The sequence below is a fragment of the Tachysurus vachellii genome, chromosome 20, assembly GCF_030014155.1.
Source record: "Tachysurus vachellii isolate PV-2020 chromosome 20, HZAU_Pvac_v1, whole genome shotgun sequence".
NCBI lineage: Eukaryota > Metazoa > Chordata > Actinopteri > Siluriformes > Bagridae > Tachysurus > Tachysurus vachellii.
Window position 1 is genome coordinate 19,069,173 of NC_083479.1, and position 22,831 is coordinate 19,092,003.

Here is a 22,831-nt window from a genome sequence, read left to right on the forward strand (position 1 = left end):
ATTGAAATAGTTTCATTATTCAAATGTTATTATTGATGGATCACTTTTAAATAGAACCAATTCCTAAAGCAAATGGGAAAGCAGAGGCATTCCAGAAAAAACACAGCAAATCTGTTTCTGTTTTCTGTTTGCATTGCGTATAGGAGTGCCTATAATACCAGAGTGTCCTGAGATAAGGTAGGGTTTCTCAGGTTATGAGAATTTCCAGCCTTGTATCCACATGTTCAGTGAAATTAATATACTGGCGAATCTCCGTTATCTAAGCAGGTTAAACCTTTCAAGGCTACATTGAGACTACATAATGAGAAGTTGCTAAAGTTTGATTTTCAGTGAACCTTTCCAAAGGACATCATGAAGACCCTCCATACGGTCCTCCTGTTGGTTTTTGGCATTACTATTGGCAAGTGCATTGACTTTTTTTATTAAAAACTGAGGGGAAACCGAAGGATTGAAAAATGACTGAAATGCTGTTAAACAGGCAGGAAATCATAATGTGATAGTACAGATATTAGGGTCTGGTATCTTTTTTCCTTGGTTGTAGAATTATAAAATTTGAGGAAACCAAAGAAATTTAATGATATTGTATTTTCCTGCTTCTTACTAAACCTTAAACAAGGGATTACATTATTAACTGCTGGCTACAAAGGCAACAAATCCTCGAGCAATATTTAGGAAAGATCAGATTAATGGGTTTGGATATGCTGAAAAAAGCTGTCTATCAGATGAAGATTATTGTCTTTATTTTGTGAAGATGGGATTGTAACATGGCTATGTCCAGAATCTTGGTGAATTAAAATTGGATTTACCCAAGACTTATCTTTGTTTATGTCTGTGATTCAGCTCAGGCTATTGACTACAGGGCGCTATGGCAACTCAGGGGTATGATCCTCTGTGTCAAGCCCCATAGCTGGCCAGCCCTAGACTACGCTGACTACGGCTGCTACTGTGGTTATGGTGGCTCAGGGACCCCTCTTGATGAACTGGACAGGTTATAAACCGCTTTTTATGCTTGCATAGACTATAATTCATTGAATGTGTGTTATCTGATGTTCTACCTTGCATGGTTTTGTTACCTTTGACATGAAATATCTAGGGTGATAACTTGAAAATAAGAATGTGAATGTATTCCTTGAACAATAATGCAGGATGTTGTACAGGTCTGAACTATAGAGTAGGTCAATAAATTATTTATCATTCATCATTTACTAGGTGGGGGGTCACGGTGTCTTAGTGGTTAGCATGTTCGCCTCACACCTCCAGGGTTGGGGGTTCGATTCCCGCCTCCGCCTTGTGTGTGTGGAGTTTGCATGTTCTTCCCGTGCCTCGGGGGTTTCCTCCGGGTACTCCGGTTTCCTCCCCCGGTCCAAAGACATGCATGGTAGGTTGATTGGCATCTCTGGAAAATTGCCCATAGTGTGTGAGTGAATGAGAGTGTGTGTATGCGCCCTGTGATGGGTTGGCACTCCGTCCAGGGTGTATCCTGCCTTGATGCCCAATGACGCCTGAGATAGACACAGGCTCCCCGTGACCTAGTAACGGTAGTTCGGATAAGCGGTAGTGAATGAATGAATGAATTTACTAGGTACCCATTTCTTGTAATTATGGCTTTAAGGTGAATTAATCAAATTCTTTTGTGTAGCAAAAATGGCTAATAATTTCAGTGAGTAATCAATAATTTACCCAGACTTACTTGATATCCATATACAGTACCATGGAGCAGATATAGTTCTATGTATTCCATTTTAACTAGATTTTTCAAACTGTTGATTCAAGATTTTTTTTTTTTTACCTGTTCCGTGTCTGAGGTTTTACTTAATGTTATGGAGCTAGTATTAGGATTTTTGGGCAGAGTGATATAATCCACACTGTTTCTGACTTAGTTCTATTCTTTAATTACTAGTGTTACTGTTTTCAATCTAAAGTTCCTCATTTTCTAATAACAACACATCCCAAAGTGATTCTTTCGTCCCGCACCACATATAATTCTCCTACTATAACAAGTTATAAACATTCATTCGCACGTCCCAATGACTTGTTTTTATCCTAAGCATTTTCACTCTCATTTTAAGTAATTGCTTGTTGTGAACCCAGGGTCCATCTTGGGAACTCTGGGCATGAGCCAGGAATACACCTGGGATGGAATGCCAGTTCATGAAGGGGACCATGCACTGACATATTCACACACTTATTTATACCTAGGGGCAGTTAATCTATTTAGCCAAACCACCAAAGTGGGGGGAAAACTAAAGAACGCCAAAGCTCTTTGCTGGTCCAACATACAGACAAATATTTTAGTAGGATGTTTTTTTGTAGAATTTACTGAATTACACAATTCTTTCCATCTACAGATGCTGTCAGGTACATGACAAGTGCTACAGTGATGCCATGCAAAATGATTCATGCTGGCCAATCCTAGACAACCCTTATACTGAGATCTACTCCTATAACTGTGATAAAAACACTAAGACAATTACCTGCAAGAGTGAGTGATGATCTAAACACCTTTTAGCTCAAAAGATTTACATAGTGAACATTTTTAGTGAGTACTGTTATAATTTACTGTTATATTTCCTTTCTTTCTCTCTCAGGCAACAACAATGACTGTGAGATGTTCGTCTGTGAGTGTGACCGAAAGGTTGCAGAGTGCTTTTCTGTGTCTGAGTACCATGAGGAAAACAAGCACGCGTCCAGTGACCGCTGCAAATAATTTACAGACAACTTACTACACCATACCACATATTAAACACCTAGCCATTATATCATGAGTATGACATAAAAACTGACAAAAAACTGTCTCAGTAATTATTTATGTCCACTCAAGGAATAAACAGCTTATGATAACAAGCAGCTGCTGTGATTTCTCATTCTGTAATATTTCTTCATCTCATAATAAATCTAATAATAAATAATATTAAACCTATTTATTCCATAATAATATGTACTATACAAATGACAGGACAAGATCAAGTGTATGTTTGTACTTGTGTGTTGCACCCATGACAGAATAAACATGATTAAATGAGTCACTAAGGTATAAATGCTCAGATGTACATTTTGCCAATAGATGTTATATCACCAAGAAATAAAATATGACCTATAGTAGGTGCATACTATATGAAGCCCTACTTTCCTAGTTGCCCTCATGGTATCCAGCCCAATGCATAAGGCCAGCTTTGTCAGGAGGACTTTTTCAACCAGAAGAAAAACCCGCAGGGAGTTACACTGGTGGTGGCTAGTAAGGGCCTTACTGTAGGTCTCAGACACAGGCAGCAGGCTTTTTATTAGGTGTGAGCATCACACTTATAACGATAGCAGCACATTTAGGGTTGCACACAGTATCTCAGCCTGTGGCAATGAATGTGCTGTTTCCTTAGATAGTACTGTAGTAGCTATATGTAGTAGTTCCTAAGTTTTTTTCTGAAGTTAGATTTACAGCATTTGGTACGAGCTTTATCCAGAGAAACATACATTTATCTCATGTTTACAGGTGAGCATTTGAGGGTTAAAGGCCTCTTGGTGGCCCTGGAATTTAAGCACATAACCGTCTACCAATTCCACATAACTTGTGTAAGGGTGTTACAACTGCTGCTTAGGTAGTGTTAAATTTAGAACATCCTACAGTGGAGTTCATTATTTCATGGTCTTGTATTCTCTGCTTTAACAGACCCATGCTGGCACAGAAAGGGAATGTTTAATCACCTGAATATTGCCCTGGGTGGAACTGATTGGCATATCATTTACCAACCTCACCTATCAAACAAGTGTGTTTCTGCTTTCTATTAACATATTACTTCAGACTGCCTATAATAAAAGTCTCCCTAATGTCAGATAATTCATGGATTGTGATGTGAGAATTTCCATGCATGGATCCATGTGTCCATTTAACCCTTGTATGGTGTTCGTATATATTTGTTACTCAGCCAGTGTTCGTGGGTCTGCTGGACCCGCTGCAATTCAACACAATCAAAAATTTTATGTTAAAATACTCTACAGATGTTTACTTCATCCCAATTACAAGCAATATAAACAGCATATATGGTTAATATTTGCCCTTTACCTTTATTACATCACATATTTTAATTAAAGTGCTACTCGTTTTTTGTTGTTCTTTAATTAAATGTAATAAAAAAAAGAAAATCAAATTTAATCAAGTAATGAGTGGAAAAAAATCAACAAATTTACAAGGAAGCAAAGTTTTTCAAAACTATTGATGTTTATGAATATGAGTCCCACAGACCCGAACATCATACAAGGGTTAAATGATTAAATGATGGTTATCTATGTGGTTAAAATGTTCAAGGCTTCCTTGTTACTATACAAGGACAAACTACTAAGGAACATGTTTTAATAAACCTCTTGACTGGGCACCATGAAGTCCCTCTGCTCTGTTCTACTACTAGCATTACCATTAGCAAGTGCAAGCTTTGAATTTTTTACATAAAACTGAGGGAAGAACAGCAATAATTTGGACTAATAATGTATTTATGATAATTTCAGGACAACTGAAATAAAAGTACTGATATCACTGTACTGATATTAGACTACATATTAGGATCTGGTGTTTTTAATTTTAGAATTTCCATGTCAGAAGGAACTAAAGGCATCAGCACTGTGCAGGTTCCTTGTTCATGATAAACATTCATTCATTCATTCATTCATTCATTCATCTTCTACCGCTTATCTGAACTACTTTGGGTCTCGGGGAGCCTGTGCCTATCTCAGGCGTCATCGGGCATCAAGGCAGGATACACCCTGGACGGAGTGCCAACCCATCGCAGGGCACACACACACACTCTCATTCACTCACGCAATCACACTAGGGACAATTTTCCAGAGATGCCAATCAACCTACCATGCATGTCTTTGGACCGGGGGAGGAAACCGGAGTACCCGGAGGAAACCCCCGAGGCACGGGGAGAACATGCAAACTCCACACACACAAGGTGGAGGCCGGAATCCCTTCATGGCCATAATTTTTCCATCTTCTAATGGCTACTTCCAGCATAATTATGCACCAAATTACAGAGCAATAATCTTAAAATGGTTTTAAGCAACCTGGCAACACATGCTGATTCCCATGTCTTAGTACTCCTATCCTCCTATCCGTGCTTTCAGAGACTGCCATAATGAGAACACAAATAAGTAGGCTAGAGGAAATAAGACACCGGTGAGAATCATCGTGTTACTTGTGATTCAACCTACCTCCTCTCCATCTTAAGATGATGTTTACCCTGCTACCACAATATTGTTTTTTGGGTATCATCCAAATTTTTATGATTAATAAATCAATCCCAAGACTTATGCAAACAAACTCTTAGAAAACATATTTTTGGAGTTAACACATCGAAAAACAGAGTTCAATTTGAGCACATATGAAGATATGTGAGAATTTGTACTTTCACCCAAGTCTGGGCAATGAATACCTTGTTGTAGAAACTAGAGAGATTTGTCTGGAATCCAGTGATGAGAAGAGAATGCCATGAAACATGAAACTTTGGCTTGACCTGTGGATTGTCCTACGGCTCAGGCCCCTGTTGTTGACTTCAGATCTTTCACTCTTTTTTCATGTTCTTTGCTTAACTGACAGTTTGCGTAGTAAATGTATGTGCTCTAAATTCATTCATTCATTCATCTTCTACCGCTTATCCGAACTACCTCGGGTCACGGGGAGCCTGTGCCTATCTCAGGCGTCATCGGGCATCAAGGCAGGATACACCCTGGACGGAGTGCCAATCCATCACAGGGCACACACACACACACTCATTCACTCACGCAATCACACACTAGGGACAATTTTCCAGAGATGCCAATCAACCTACCATGCATGTCTTTGGACCGGGGGAGGAAACCGGAGTACCCGGAGGAAACCCCCGAGGCACGGGGAGAACATGCAAACTCCACACACACAAGGCGGAGGCGGGAATCGAACCCCGACCCTGGAGGTGTGAGGCTAACCACTAAGCCACCGTGCCCCCCTGTGCTCTAAATTCTAAAGTAAAATTCACTAAGTAATTTAAGAGATACTCTCCAAACCCATGTAAACTAAATAAGATACTCAAAAATGGTATACTAGTGTACTGAATAGATTACAGTATATATACCAGGGGTGGCCAACCCGCGGCTCCCAAGCCGCATGCGGCTCTTACGTTCATATCGAAGTTTGTATTTGTGTCTTTTTAATATGCGTGTTCGCTTCGCTTGAGTTCAATATGGTATTTTAGTCAAACGCGCATGTGAGTGGGATGAAAATACCTCAAAGTTTCCCAGTAGGAGCAAGATCATTTGAGTAAACAATCTGTGTCAAGTTCACTCTCAAAATGGCAGGAAAAAAAAGGTGATGTTCATGTGTGCCCATGTGTATGATGTGGCTCTTTGCAGTAACACAGTAAAAAACGTAGCTCTTGGTCTCTGACTGGTTGGCCACCCCTGGTATATACCATGCTATATGTTCTAAAAATGTATAGTACAGGCATGTAGTATAGTAACTAACAGACATATTTAGACTTTTCATGATTCTTATTTTTTTAGAACTTTAAGGGTAAAAATCTAAAACTTACTCCATAAGATAAGTATAAAAAAAATTGCCATAATTGACCATTTTTGTGGAGCACAAAACATTCACAAACATTCTGGTTAGATCTGATCTCACAGAACATCAGAGCATCTTTTAAGCATCAGATATGGGGGAAGCAGTGGGGCTTCCAGAGTTTGTCACTTATTATTGGAGTGTTCAAATCTATTTGTATGACATCTTGTACCGTATGTCATTTTAATTGTAAATTGTTGAAATTCACCTTATAGTGACATCCCTGTTACATTTACAATAGGTTTTATGCTTGATGCATTTCCTAACAACTCTCCCATTTTATTCTCAGGACCGACACTGAGCATTAGCTTTTAAGTGGCTGGGTTAGCTTTCTGCCCAGGAATCAATCCTATGGCATGGCCATGAGTGTGCGGGATCCTTCTGCTGGACCACCAGGAGGCATTGCTATGTAGCAATTCTGTTTTACAGCTATGATTGTGAAAAAAAGCCAATCAAAATCTTTCAACTCATGATACAAAAGTGAAACGGTAGTTTATTATTCTGTGTTATTCTCTCCCCTGCAGCAACAACTAGTGCAAGATATTTGTCTGCGAGAAGTATATACACTATGTACTGATTTTTTTTTTTTTTTTAAATACTTAAGGATGAGGAAAGTTTATTTTGTGACCATAAATGGTAGGACAATTTCAGTGAAAATAAGTATGATCATGTTAGACACTGAACTAAATCCAAATACTGAAAACATTATGGCTTTTGTTTTGTGTAGTAAAATTGAAAATGAAACCAAAGGCAAAATTGTGCATTCATATAAATTGTCCATTTATTACAAAAATACTCAGACAAGCATCCAAGTTAACAATAATGTACCACCAATGAAATACTCAGATCAGCAGTCCTCAGTAATAGCAGCACTTAATATTTAAAGCACCTTTGAGCTACTTGGGAGGGCCCAGTGTTGCAGTGTTACTGGGGCAACATGTGCTGGAAAGGAGCTTGAGATATAGAAACAGACTGACCTGCCCAAAGTTGTTTTGTGATCAGTGGGTTTAATGACGGCTTCTGGAATTCAGACACTTGGGAGGAGGATGCAATAGTCTGCCCAGGTAAACTTGCGTACCAATTAGTACCAACATGTCCTGATGTTTCAGCCCCATAGCTACCCTGAGATGTAGAAACAGAATCTGAATCCTGTGTTGTAGTGCTAGGTTGGTAGGTCATCTGATTCTGGCATTCAGAGATACGGTTTGTACTGACCACAGACTGGGAAGAGGATGGAACGCTCTGGGGTAATGAAGTCAAATACCTGCGAGAGGTTAGACCTTGAAACAATGTTGAAGCACCCATGGATTGTGCCTGAGCAGTAGAAACAGTCTGACCTGCTGAAACCGCTGTTGTAGCGCTAGGCTGGTGGAATCCAGAGATTTGATTTGTACTGTCCACAGTCTGGGAGGAGGTTGGAACGCTCTGGGTAAGTGGAGGCAAATACCTGCCAGAGGTTAAACCACCCATGGATTGTGCCTGAGCTGTAGAAATAGACTGACCTGCTGCAACTGGTGTTGTGGTGCTAGGCTGATATGGTGTCTGGTTTGGGAATCCAGTAATTTGGTTTGTACTGACCACAGACTGGGAAGAGGATGGAACACTCTGGGCCAGTGGAGGCAAATACCTGCGAGAGGTTAGACCTTGAAACAATGTTGAAGCACCCATGGACTGTGCTTGAGATGTAGATGCAGTCTGGCCTGCTGAAACCTGTGTTGTAGCACTAGGCTGGTGAAATCCAGAGATTTGCTTTGTACTGACCAAAGACTGGGAGGAGGAAGGAACGCTCTGGGTGAGTTGAGGCAAATACCTGCCAGAGGTTAAACCTTGATACAATGTTGAAGCGCCCATGGATTGTGCCTGAGCTGTAGAAACAGACTGACCTGCTGCAACTGGTGTGGAGCTAGGTAGGTTTAATGACTGCCTCTGGATTTCCTGACCAGGTAAAATGCTATACCATTTAGCGTGTCCTGATGTTTCAGCCTCATAGCTACCCTGCACCTGAGACACAGAAACAGATTGGCCAGCTGAAACCTGTGTTGTGGTGCTAGGCTGATATGATGTCTGGTTTGAGAATCCAGTAATTCGGTTTGTACTGGCCACAGACTGGGAGGAGGTTGGAACGCTCTGGTTCAGTGGAGGCAAATAGCTGCCAGAGGTTATGCCTTGATACAATGTTGAACCACCAATTGACTGTGCCCGAGATGTAGATGCAGTCTGGCCTGCTGAAACCTGTGTTGTAGCACTAGACCATTGGAATCCTGAGATTAGGTTTGTACTGTCCATAGACTGGGAGGAGGATGGAATGCTCTGGGTCAGTGGAGGCAAATACCTGCCAGAGGTTAAACCAGCCATGGACTGTGCCTGAGCTGTAGAAACAGACTGACCTGCTGAAACCTGTGCTGTGGTGCTAGGCTGGTATGGTGTCTGGTTTGAGAATCCAGTAATTTGGTTTGTACTGACCACAGACTGGGAGGAGGTTGGAACGCTCTGGTTCAGTGGAGGCAAATAACTGCCAGAGGTTAGAACTTGATACAATGTCGAAGCACCCATGGACTGTGCTTGAGATGTAGAAGTAGACTGACCTGCCCAAACTGGTGCAGAGCTAGTTAGGTTTAATGACAGCCTCTGGATTTCAGCCCCATAGCTACCCTGCACCTGAGAAGTAGAAACAGATTGGCCAGCTGAAACCTGTGTTGTGGTGCTAGGTTTGTATGATGTCTGATTCTGGCATTCAGTGATTTGGTTTGTACTGACCACAGACTGGGAGGAGGATGGAATGCTCTGGGCAAGTGGAGGCAAATACCTGCCAGAGGTTAAACCTTGATACAATGTCGAAGCACCCATGGACTGTGCTTGAGATGTAGAAGTAGACTGACCTGCCCAAACTGGTGCAGAGCTAGTTAGGTTTATTGACTGCCTCTGGATTTCAGACACTTGGGAAGAGGATGGAATCATCTGACCAGGTAAAATGCTATACCATTTAGCATGTCCTGATGTTTCAGCCCCATAGCTACCCTGCACCTGAGACACAGAAACAGATTGTCCAGCTGAAACCTGTGTTGTAGTGCTAGGCTGGTGGAATCCAGAGATTTGGTTTGTACTGACCACAGACTGGGAGGAGGATGGAATGCTCTGGGCGAGTGGAGGCAAATACCTGCCAGAGGTTAGACCTTGATACAATGTTGAAGCACCCATGGATTGTGCCTGAGCTGTAGAAACAGACTGACCTGCTGCAACTGGTGTTGTGGTGCTAGGCTGATATGATGTCTGGTTTGGGAATCCAGTAATTTGGTTTGTACTGACCACAGACTGGGAGGAGGATGGAATGCTCTGGTCCAGTGAAGGCAAATACCTGCCAGAGGTTAGACCTTGATACAATGTTGAAGCACCCATGGACTGTGCTTGAGACATAGACTGACCTGCCCAAACTGGTGTGGAGCTAGGTAGGTTTAATGACTGCCTCTGGATTTCCTGACCAGGTAAAATGCTATACCATTTAGCATGTCCTGATGTTTCAGCCCCATAGCTACCCTGCACCTGAGACACAGAAACAGATTGGCCAGCTGAAACCTGTGTTGTAGTGCTAGGCTGGTGGAATCCAGAGATTTGGTTTGTACTGACCACAGACTCCGAGGAGGATGGAATGCGCTGGTCCAATGAAGGCAAATACCTGCCAGAGGTTAAACCTTGATACAATGTTGAAGCACTCATGGACGGTCCCAGAGATGAAGCAGCCTGGTCTACTGAAACCTGTGTTGTAGTGCTAGGCTGTTGGAATCCGGGCATTTGGTTTGTACTGTCCACAGACTGGGAGGAGGATGGAATGTTCTCGGTCAGTGGAGGCAAATACCTGCCAGAGGTTAAACTTTGATACAATGTCGAAGCACCCATGGACTGTGCTTGAGATGTAGAAGTATACTGGCCTGCCCAAACTGGTGCAGAGCTAGGTAGGTTTAGTGACTGCCTCTGGATTTCAGCCCCATAGCTACCCTGCACCTGAGACGTAGAAACAGATTGGCCAGCTGAAACCTGTGTTGTGGTGCTAGGTTTGTATGATGTCTGATTTTGGCATTCAGTGATTTGGTTTGTGGTGACCAGAGACTGGGAGGAGGATGGAATGCTCTGGTTCAGTGGAGGCAAATAACTGCCAGAGGTTAGAACTTGATACAATGTTGAAGCACCCATGGACTGTGCTTGAGATTGAGAAGCAGGGATTGTAGAGTGAGCCTCATATGTTGACTGGGTTTGGGATCCATATGCCTGTTTTTTTGTGGCTGCAGACTGAGTTTGAGAGAGCAAAGTGTCAGTGTTTTCAGCCTTTAGAGAATCAAACCAGTAGATCTTTGATGTTGACACCTCGGCCTTGTCCTGGTTTTGGTTTGTAGTCGCATGAGCAGGTCCACCAGAAGACTGAACAAAACTAGAATCATGTTGAGCAGTTTGGACTTCAGAAGTGAGCAGAATACTTTCTGAATTTCCTCCTACAGCATTTCCATTTGCACTTTTTCTGGCCAGTAGCTCAAAAGGTTGAACACGTGTAGCAAGCTGAAAATTTTGGTTCCCTGTGGTATTAAAATCTACAGCTTGCCAACCCTCAACAAAGGTTCTGTTCCACACTATAAGGGATAAAGTCAGTTTTAGGTTATAGAGTATAGCATAAAGTATAGTGCACATGCCTATTAAGTGTTAATTTACCTCCAAATCCATTTGTATTTCCCCAAAGAACCAAAGCAATGAAAATTAGATGGAGCCTGGAAAAAAAAGAAACATTATGCAACAAAGCTACATACTTGAGTTGTGTGTTTTAAAAAAAGCATGGAAAAAACACTGGCTTCATACCTCTTCAATGTCCATGACATATCTCAAAGTATGCTTAACAAAAGAAAGCCCCACTACTAACACAAAAGTACTGTGTCCAAACACAAAACGTCCGTTTAATGAAACACGCTGCTTATATAATTAGTTTCAGCTGGTCACATGTCACAGACAACTAATACTTCTGTCTCTCCTGGGTCCTAAACAAGCTTGTTTTTCTTTAGTCTTGTCTTTTAGTTTTGCAGATTCATTAGGCTCCATATAGGTCATGGAGAGAGGAACCACCTTTTTTAAAGGCACCACTCACTTTTACAATATATGCCATCATTTCTGATGCAGCAAAATGTGAGTCTAAAGATACAATAAAGAAGCAGCTAATTATTTGCATGTCTCAATGCATCATTATTTTGGAATCTACTCATTGGGAATTCAGGACCTTTTCAGCAATAAAGAGAAACATGAACAAATATTAGAGTGCAAATTAAAATTGATGAAAAACAATAGCAGATATTAATTACAGAAATCAGACAAATATTTTAATCATCCGAGGACTGTACCTGAGGATCAGAAGCAGACTGGCCATGCTGCGTATGCAAAGTTAAAAAAAACCCATAAAATTTAAATTATTTTTCTTTACCATATTTAGCTAAGTGGGGGCACGGTGGCTTAGTGGTTTGCACGTTCACCTCACACCTCCAGGGTCGGGGTTCGATTCCCGCCTCCACCTTGTGTGTGTGGAGTTTGCATGTTCTCCCCTTGCCTCGGGGGTTTCCTCCGGGTACTCCGGTTTCCTCCCCCGGTCCAAAGACATGCATGGTAGGTTGATTGGCATCTCTGGAAAATTGTCCGTAGTGTGTGATTGTGTGAGTGAATGATAGTGTGTGTGTGTGTGTGTGTGCCCTGTGATGGGTTGGCACTCCGTCCAGGGTGTATCCTGCCTTGATGCCCGATGACGCCTGAGAGGCACAGGCTCCCTGTGACCCGAGGTAGTTCGGATAAGCGGTAGAAGATGAATGAATGAATATTTAGCTAAGCAGTGGGCTTATAGTTTTCATTACTTAGATGTCCAGTTAATATAGCCATTAAATGAATCTTTTTTTTTTTAAAGAAGGCTGTAGTTCTCTAATTAATTTAGTTGTAATTAAAAATTTTTAAAATATATAGAACCAGGATACATGTGTAACAGAAGAGTTAAAACTGAACCGAGGTTAGAATATTGCGGTCACATGTTTGTGAAAGATGCCCTCCTACTGTTGACATACTGTACTGTATATGCTTATATGTTGTAGGAATCTAGACAAAACCTAGTTGTGCAATGGAGGATAGATTAAATATATAACTTCTACTATATGTATGTAGCTGTTTAGGACAGTTTGGGCGAATACTTCATTAGCCAAGCTGTTTGAGAATTTTTGCAGAGGATCATCATTTCATGCAAACCTGTACCAGCCACTGGTCCACAATATTACATCTTACTTTTACAGATGAAAGGATCTAGACACTATATGGACAAAAGTATGTGGACACCTGTCCATCATGTGACAAATATGTGGATCTTCTTAAATTTGTTTCAACAAAGTTGAAACTTCAGTCTTGACCTTAACTGTGAACAATTTGGGGATAAAGTGGAACATCAAATGTGTCCCAGGCCTTCTCACCTCTCATCAGTTCCTGTCCTTACTCGTTGATTTATGGCTCCAAAATCTATTGGACACCTTCTTAGAAGAGTGAAGGTTGGGTGGATTTTTTTGTAGGAGGTTGTAGGTATGTAAATATTGGGGTTATATCTTAAATATTATATTATGGATTGCTAGAATGGATTGCAAAGGTATTCACACACAGGAAGATAGGTATACCATAAACCTATTGAGACATTTACTGTATGTTAAGGGCTCCATAATGTAAAATTAAACTGTAAGCACTTAAATAATTTTAATGATACCTGTTGTGGGTGTAGTCTTATAGCACTTGGATGTGATTATAGAAATATATATAAATAGTAAATGGTACTTATTGAAAATACAGCAAACAGAAGAAAAGTACTACAGAAATAAAACAGTGGATGGTGCTGTAACACAGGAGATAGATGACATTTCGACATTTATCACATGCTGAAAAAGTTGGGAAAAGGTAGGAGATACAGGTTTCTTCATGGTTAGTCCATTAATGTAGAATTAACTTGGTTTTAACAAAAGCACCTATTATTATTATTATTACTATTATTATTATTATTATTTTTTTTAAATGATCAAAATGCAGAAATTAGACATCTATTCTTTTTATCATAGCCAAATCTTGTTACAATTACTAGGAAAAACTGATAACCAATTGCACCGTCTACCTCTCATCTGTAGGTAACCCTTAAATCTCGTAAATCTCCCTTATCATGCTATATAAACCTCTATCCACAATCATATTACTCTAAAGCTAAATATTTTTTCATCAATAATCTAAAAGTAAAATTGTGTCTGGGTGAGATGAATACAATATTGTTCAACAATTTGTAATAGCTGAATGTCATTCATTTCTACCGCTTATCCGAACTACCTCGGGTCACGGGGAGCCTGTGCCTATCTCAGGCGTCATCGGGCATCAAGGTAGGATACACCCTGCACGGAGTGCCAACCCATCGCAGGGCACACACACACACTCTCTCATTCACTCATGCTCACTCACTCAATCAACCTACCATGCATGTCTTTGGACCGGGGGAGGAAACCGGAGTACCCGGAGGAAACCCCCGAGGCACGGGGAGAACATGCAAACTCCACACCCACAAGGCGGAGACCTTATATATCTGGCCTCTATCTATGTACAGTATACAGTATGTAGTTGGAGTTCATCCCAAAGGTGTTTAGTGGGGTTAAGTCAGAGTCAGGGTTCTTTGTAGGACAATTAAATTCTTCCTTTCCAACTTTGGCAAACCATGTCTTCATAGACCTCACTTTGTGCACAGAGACACTGCCATGCTGGAAAAGATTTGAACCAAGCTTTGAACTTTGTCGCAACAGTTTTGAGAAGGTCAACATATGAGCGTCACTGTCTACTGTCTGTACGTTTGGCCATACGGTATAGCTCAGAAGGCAGTGATTGTCGAAGTGAGAGGATACAACAAGGAATCTCATGTCAGACAATAGATCAACCCTCATAGCTCAATAACGAGCCTTTGTTGGTTGGAGGATGAGATGTATACATGACCTACAATCTGGGAGGTGTGTCCAGGGTGATAACTAACCAGAAGTTGAACCTCCGTGTTCATCTCCAGCCTCAAGAGTATCTGTGAATGAATATCTGATGCTAAACTACTGTAGCTAAATAAGACTCGATAGTGAAATGCAATCCAAAGGAGTGAACACATAATTTTAGAAAATAATCATAAAAAAATGTATTCTTGGATAGAGTGGGAGCGGGATAAAGAAAACAACTGTGCACATCTCTATTCTTCATACAGAGTAATATAGTGATTAAAGCAAATAAAGTCTTTTCCAAGCATACTCCACTTATATTTTAGGAGTACGTTACTATCTGCATCGCTGTTTCCTATTTACATTTTGCAATATTTTAGATCAGTGGTCTTCACTATTTTTTTCATGTGAGCCACACTGATAGGACAAAGTCAATAGGAGAGCCAATTTCACCGCAAAGTATGCCAAGTTATTCAGTCTTAAATAGCTTATCTGCTTAAATACAATGTACAATATTGCAATACAATAATTACTCGAGTTGCGGATGATGCATGCTCCCCATCAGTTACCTCTTTTGTCACTGTCACATTGCTTTGTTGCTGTTCATTTTGTGCGTGGGATTGTTTGATAAGAAATCGATCCATTTTTTAGTCCGTGTGTACAGTAAACACAAGTTGTTAACTAGCATGAAACACAAACTAGCCTCTGGCAGGCTGCCAAAAACTGGCTATTGCTCAGAACGCAGTGAGTCAGTGACAAGTCAAATAATATATATAAATATATATTATTAATTGTAATAGAGCACATTCGTTTTTCTATGCTTCCCTGATTGTTTTTAATGTTATTTAAATGAAAAATAAATTTTAACTACATGATCATATCATCATCGTATTATTTATACGATCGCATATTATCATCGCATATTATCATCGAGCCGCATATTAGAGCCGCGCAATGAGTAACACTGTTTTAGATGTGTATTAGCTAAGGTGCTGGCACTCTATGGCTATTATGGCATTAGCAAAACATTCTAGCTCAATGACAATTCTCTTTTTTTACATTTCTGCCCAAATATGGACATCGCTAAGGCACGATGATTAGATAAAGGAAGCTTTTTGTGCACAACACATCAGACAAGAATTAAAACAATCCACTGATGTTTTGTCAACAATCCAAGTACAGACTTGCATTTATCCATTTGATATGACTCGAATTTACCTCCCGTTTCCTCGTGAACTTATCTGCTGTTTAATCATTGATCTCATAAAGCTCTTTACTGCTTGGTTTGTATGGAAAACAGATGGACATATAAAGTACTTATTATCTACTTTATTAAATTTGTTAGGGATTGTGCTTATATTTAATTTTAGTTACAGTAATATGCAATTCTTTAAATCTATTTTGAAATTTGATCTCAAATCAAAAGATCTAGCAAAGATCTCCCTGTGTCTATGTGGCTCCTTATTATCTTGTTTTTTGGACTGGGTTAGATTAAAAATAGCATTTTCTATTATATCTTTCACCTGGGATTTAGTATAAATGATAAATACTACATAGACAAAGCATGAACCTTTGATGGTACCACCCAAGTAATAAGGTTAAGAACAGTTTAGTATCTTTTCTTTTTTTTTTTTTCAAGAAAATGGGACTACGAATTTAAGGCTTTGTCCTTATAGAGTTAAGTAAAGATAATAAAATTTAACGAGGCACTGATGTCATGTAAATAAGGTGCAGAAGGGTGTGAGAATTGGTGTGACTCCAAAAGTGCGACATTGGTGTACAACAATGCATAAATTCTGTATTAGTCATAAGATGCTTTAGTAATCCTTTAAAGATTCCTCTTGCAAATCTTGCATGGGTTGATCTAAATACGAAACTCAGAAACAGAAATAAAACAGAAACAGCTGTGTAGGAGGCTTAAAACTGGATGAGGAACAGACAAACTCTGCTAGTAACTAAGGTGAGGTAGTTCTACTGCATCAGTAAGGTCTCTCTCCCAGGCAACGATTTCAAAGCAGACTGGGTTTCAAGATGTGCGGTTCAAATTATTTTGAAGAAGCACAGAGAAACGGGGTACCATAGACGCAGTGGTCGGCCAAAGAAAATGAATTCAGCAGATAAGAAATACACATCATTCATACTTTTCTTTGTCCATTAGCAAATAACTGTGAGAAGCCAGTGGGACCCAAATAAACCCATCTACTGTCCAGAAAAGTCTGGAAGAATTTTGGCCAAAAAGCCATTCCTCCAACATGGAAACAAGTGACAATATATGGCTGTTAACAGGAGGCAGGCTGTTTGCAGAAGGGCTGGAGAGCAGTACAATAATGAGCGTCTGCAGGCAACAGTAAAGCGTGGTGGAGATTTGAAGTTTTCTGCAAATGGAGTTGGAGATATGGTTAAGATCAATGGTGTCCTCAATGCTGAGAAACACAAGCAGATACTTATCCTACAATACAAAAAAAATAAAAAATAACAAAATACAAAAAAAAACGAAAATAATCAAGCACAAAGAATATTAAAAATTCACCTTTTTATTCTTAAATCCCCAATTTATTAAATATATATATTTTTAAATGCTAAAAATAGTTGATGTGAAAATGCCTATATATATATATATATATATATATATATATATATATATATATATATATATATATATTTAAAAAAAATGCATTTGTTTCATCTATTAGTCAGAAACTGTTAGACATCTGCACATTGAATGTACATGCAAGGTTTACTAAAATACTGCAGGCAAAAAGCATGTGATTACATGCAGACTAGCAGACTAGATGGGGCAGGTAGAAAATGAAATACAAAACAATAACAATAATGATAATAAGAGTTATCAAACAGTGTGTACTGTTTATGGATCTATGTGCCATTCCAGACAGGTAAGGCTTGACAGAAGCCTGGTGATTGTGTACATGGTTATAGGTGATTGACATGGGTCATGTGATGCTTGATTGAAGTGCTGAGAATTATAAGAAGTGTATTTCTAGGAACATGTGCCAGAATTGTGTCGTCTAAATGTCCCAGTATAGGCTCAGTAGAGCAACCCAGACAAGGTTAAAATGTTTACTGCAGATGAATGCAATTAAAATGAAATAAAATCAAATGCAGTTAAATAAATAAGTTAAATAAAGCTGTATTCCTACCACATGCCTTTGTTCCCCTCAGTAGCTAGATTTCTTATATTATATGGCAAATGAAGAAAAAAAAAAACATTTAAGTCATGACCTTTTACTACTGTGTCAAATCCCTTACATTGTCTTTAACAATATTTAAAGTGCATGAATAACGACATACTGTACCGTATGTTAGTAAATGCATTACATAATATCTCTGTTACATAAGAGCTGAACCGTAGGATCAACATTTCTTAAAACTATGCTTCAGTGCAAATTGTGGTTTGCACCAGAAGGCATGGAATTTATTTAACAAGAGAAATAAGACCATTCTGTCTTTTTCCTTCTCATAAAACCTGATGTCAGACTGTGAAAACGGAATGTTCTTTGTCTCCCTCTCAACCACAAGACATCAACACATGACACTCCCCATACAAACAGAGTCGTGCTGCCATGGCACTCAACTGCTCTTGAATTTACTGAAAGAAAATGAAGAACTGAGCAGGTAACATGCAAAATTAACACTTAAAATTGATTCACATGCCCCTCACTTGGAAAATACATTCTGTCAAGAAGTAAATATGAAATAGTTCTTTCTTGTCATAATTACAATATTGCTAAATGTGCATTGAAGGCAGCAATGATCTAATTCACAAGTCTTGTTTAAGTGGCCAAAAAATAATTCATGGCATTGTGGCCTAAATGAGCTGCTTTTGCCTTAAAGGTGGGGTGTATGACGTTTGAAATCATCAAAACAAACACGCCCCTAACCCAAATGGGTCCCACCCTGTATTGATAGCTCCGCCCCACACATACATACGTAACCCAGGCAACTAATGGAAAGAAATGTGTCTTTATCATGGCTGAAGGGAAGAACAATACGATTGCAGATAAATAAACAAGCAAAAATGACACACAAGCATAATCATGTAAAGGACAGCATATATTAGTTCTGTGTAACAAAGCAAAACCAACGTTACTCACCTATCGAGAAGGAAAAAAGCGACCTCGGCGTCCAATCGCAGGCCTTCCTGCTCCTTCAGTTCTTTCCAGCGCTGGAAAGCTGATCCTATATTAACACGTGTCCTACTTCTTACCTTATTGTAAGTCTTTTTTCGCTTTTCGTTTTTATCCGCCATGTCAATGTTTCAATCGCTTCCGGCTAATGTCACACATGCGCACTGAACACTCTCTCCGCCCATATTGACAAGACACGCCCCTTTCTGCTCATTGGCTACACGTTTGTTTTGTTTGTCGGCCCGACTCAGCTTTCTGAAGCATTTCTCAAACAATGTGCACCTCACCTTTAATGTTTTCTTATTTGTTGCTTGGTGCATACAGTAATTCTAAAAAAGTGCTTTCTTGTAATTGTTTTCTCACTGTCTGCATGCTTTTTCTTGTTAGTATTATTGATGTCTGTTGTGGAAATGCTACACAACATGTTACATGACGAAAGTACACTGACACTACAATAATGACTGGTTTTCTTGAATCATAATGTACAAAACAAACAAAAAAAAAAACACTTCTCTTAACTTATCTGGGTCAGTATGCTGTGAAACATCTCTATTTCACTGACCTAGGACCAATCCTAAAAGAGAAAATTAAAGAGAGACACTACAAATTACTTTATGCTTAAACAATTTGTAAAAAAAAAAAAAAAAAAAGTAAAAGCTTGTGTTTTGTGTTGTGTTGTGAAGGGTTGTACCTGAACTCAGTAGGAGGACAGGACAGGGCTCAGCAAGTCTGGTATGTGGAATGAGTCATAATGCATTTGTTTTATTTTCAAATTCCAAAGATTACTGCACCTTGCATGGCGGCGTGAAGACCTGCTGCGGCCACTCCGGGTCCCAAAAACGGTGTTTGTATGTCTGTTAGTCTTGTCCCCCCCCGTCCCCGACTAATCAGTAAATCATTAGAACAACCGTAAATATATTTACAATCGAAAGAGCCTCTTATAAATCGGCTGTCGCTGGAGACCACAGAAAGGCTAAGAGGCCTCTGTTTGCTGCTGGAGCCGAACCCCCAGACCGCGGACTCGCCTATTGATGCTACCCGCAGTGTGAGAGGAGACAGAAGCGTGGCAAGCGTGGAGGCATACGAGCTAGGCTAGGGGCTAACCCCACCAGAATAACGATTCCATCCATCATGCTCTCTAAAGTTCGCTCTCTGGAAAACAAACTGGACTTAATCCAACTCAGTCACTCAATATACAGCGAGACAAGGGATTGTTGTGTGTTTGTTTTCCCACAGACAATACACATGTTTACATGTTCGTGTTGCACATCGCATCTTGCACTAGTCCGCTACCAGCTGCTTGACTTTGAATGCCTCCTGTTGCACATGTGCAATATCAAGGGAAGCATTGTATAGTCTACATATTTATATTTATTTCTTTGAGTATATTGTTTGTACTGATGGCATAGTCCGTACCTGCCCTCTGCTTTGTTGTTGTTTTATGTCTTATGTCCGTATGTATGTTGCACCGTTGACCTGCGAGACACGAACTTGAACTTGAACTTGAACTTGAGATAAACCAACTGCGGGAATTTTTTTACGTTTCAGAGATAAAATCATCTAACTCCTTAGTTAAATATAGATTTGGCACCCAACCTTGCTTTAGGAGCTCATTACTATTTTTAGTTCCAACCCTTTTTTTGAGCTGGTCCTTTGGAAATTAGAATAGAAGACCATTACAAATATGCATGTAAAATTCCTTTAGAAAGCTAAATCCTTAACCATCAAATCATTCAAATTATTCCTAATCTGAATATTCCAAAGTCAGATATCTTCAGAAAGCTAATGATCATTTCCTATTCAAGACAGATATTCTAAAAGAATTAGTTTGGCTGTATACTTCTTATGGTTCAGGGTGACCAGTTTGAAAGCTGGCCACCAGGCAGTTCTCTCTACATGACCATGGAAATCAGAGGTATGTCTTGGCTTGGAACTGAGCTCCTCAAGGGCAGTGTTGTATAAAGTACTAGAAAGCAATACTTGAGTAAAAGTAAAAGTATCGTACTAGAAAAAGACTTTGGTAGAAGTAAAAGTCACCTTTTAGAATATTACTCAAGTAAAAGTCTTAAAGTATCTGATATTTACTGTACTTAAGTATCAAAAGTAATTTTCTGATATTTAATGTACTTAAGTATTTGAAGTAAAGTATTTCAGTGATTTTCGGTAGGCATAAGAGGCACTTCATTCGGTAGGAAGAATCTTTCATTCCAATGTACAGAAACATTTCTTGCAAATACAGCCACGGATGTATAACGTTATCTTCTTCACCCTGTTCACCACTATCGTCGGGGTGGTCGTCTACGACAGAGGTGGCTAAACCGCGGCTCCCTGGTTTCCCTCTTTGCCTGGTTTCATGCGGTTCTTACGTTCATATAGAAGTTTGTGTGTCTTGTTATTGTGCGTGTTCGCTTCGCTTGAGTTAAATACGGTATTTTCGTCAAACGTGCATGTGAGTGGGATGAAAATACCTCAAAGTTTCCCAGTAGGAGCAAGATCATTTGTGTAAACAATTTGTGTCAAGTTCGCTCTCAAAATGGCAGGGAAAAAAGGTGATGATCATTTGTGCCCATGTGTATGATGTGGCTCTTTGTGGTAACACAGTAAAAAATGTGGCTCTGTTGTGGCTCAGGTTCAGTTGTGCTTTCGCCTCCTTTTGGCAACATTACGCTGAAATACTGTAGAGCGTGCGGAGCTGCGTAATGCAATCTAGCAGCAGTGATTCGCCAAACCTCCATTATTGCAGTCGCAATTTTATTATTTATTTATTTATTTATTCATTTTATTTTATTTTGTAGTAACGAGTAACGAAGACGCTTAGTGGAAATATAGCGGAGTAAAAGTATACATTTTATCTAGAAAATGTAATGGAGTAAAAGTGAAAGTTGACATAAATTTAAATAGCGAAGTAAACTACAGATGCGTGAAATTTCTACTTAAGTACGGTAACGAAGTATTTATACTTCGTTACATTACAACACTGCTCAAGGGTCACTGTGAATTTAATCTGTTTTTAAACAGATTAATTTTTTAATCTGAGAGAGAGAGAATCACGAAACCTTGGAGCTCCGTTGATCCAAACTTGAGAGCCGCTGACTACTTTAGCAGCCTTGTTGTTGTTGTTGTTGATTTTTAGGCTGCTCACTGTTCAGGGTCACGACAGCAGGTCATCTGGTGCACATATTTGATTTGGCACAGTTTTACCCTGGATGACCTTCCTGACACAACCCTCCTATTTTATCTGGGCTTGGGAATCTTTGGTGGCTGGATTAGTTCCCTGCCCAGTTATTGAAACGTGTATTGGTCAAAATAGTGGTATAAGTGTTTGAATCAGAAAGGAATCAGGATATTTGGACCCTAAAGTAAGACAAGAAATCCAATCGCTAAATAAGAGCATGATAAACCACTAAGACTTGTGTAAACAACCATCAGATAGGTAACAGCACATCCCTCATCACTGTTTTAAAGCGACTCCCACTTCCTTGTTTATGTTTCTGACTGGAAACATGTACACACTACTTAGGAAGAGTAAAAAGGGGTTGAAAGAAAAGTGACAATACTTGTGAATGAACTGCTTTTAGGGATCTGAGGACACAAGCTCTGATGTCTGACTTGTTTGAGAGGTCCTGCTGTCACAAAGCACAGAAATGTAGGTGTAGATTTACAGCTTTAATGAAAACACCAGGGAAAACAATAATAAGGAAAAAACTCCCTCAGACCAAAAAAGAAAGAAACCTTACCAGAAAACAAGACTTACAGAATAACAGGCTCAGCCTTTGAAAAAAAAGATTTTTTGGACTGATAATATTTTGTTGTCTATCATGCATATCCATTTCCTGCCGTGTTAGTAAAGATAAAGAAGTCTCACATAAACTTTATGAGTCACATCACTTCTACATAATAGTCGTACACATATTGCCTATTTTTTAGATCGTTTAGCTGGAAAAGAAAATAAAACCGGCGTGCAATCCGATCTTAACTTCAGATTAAAAAGGGTCATATAAAGTCAGCTACACTTGATTAAGCCACATGATTTTCTCATACACCGTGTTATTAGGCTTCTTTTCAATTTCCAGAAGGAAATGAAAAAAGCTGAGGAG

The 22,831-nt window shown here is 39.6% G+C and overlaps 2 protein-coding genes across 2 annotated transcripts; one reads left to right on the top strand and one right to left on the bottom strand.

Moving 5' to 3' along the window:
• Positions 1–255: 255 nt before the first annotated feature.
• LOC132863152 (phospholipase A2-like) lies at positions 256–2,844 on the top strand. Its single transcript, XM_060895773.1, has 4 exons — positions 256–400; positions 841–988; positions 2,349–2,482; positions 2,589–2,844. Exons 1-4 carry the CDS (start codon positions 352–354, stop codon positions 2,705–2,707), a joined length of 450 nt encoding a protein of 149 aa, XP_060751756.1. The 5' UTR covers positions 256–351; the 3' UTR covers positions 2,708–2,844.
• A 4,505-nt stretch (positions 2,845–7,349) lies between these two features.
• On the bottom strand, positions 7,350–11,533 carry LOC132863748 (mucin-5AC-like). Its single transcript, XM_060896712.1, has 3 exons — positions 11,429–11,533; positions 11,285–11,340; positions 7,350–11,205 (listed from the first exon to the last, which is right to left on the bottom strand). Exons 1-3 carry the CDS (start codon positions 11,446–11,448, stop codon positions 7,511–7,513), a joined length of 3,771 nt encoding a protein of 1,256 aa, XP_060752695.1. The 5' UTR covers positions 11,449–11,533; the 3' UTR covers positions 7,350–7,510.
• Positions 11,534–22,831: the final 11,298 nt, after the last annotated feature.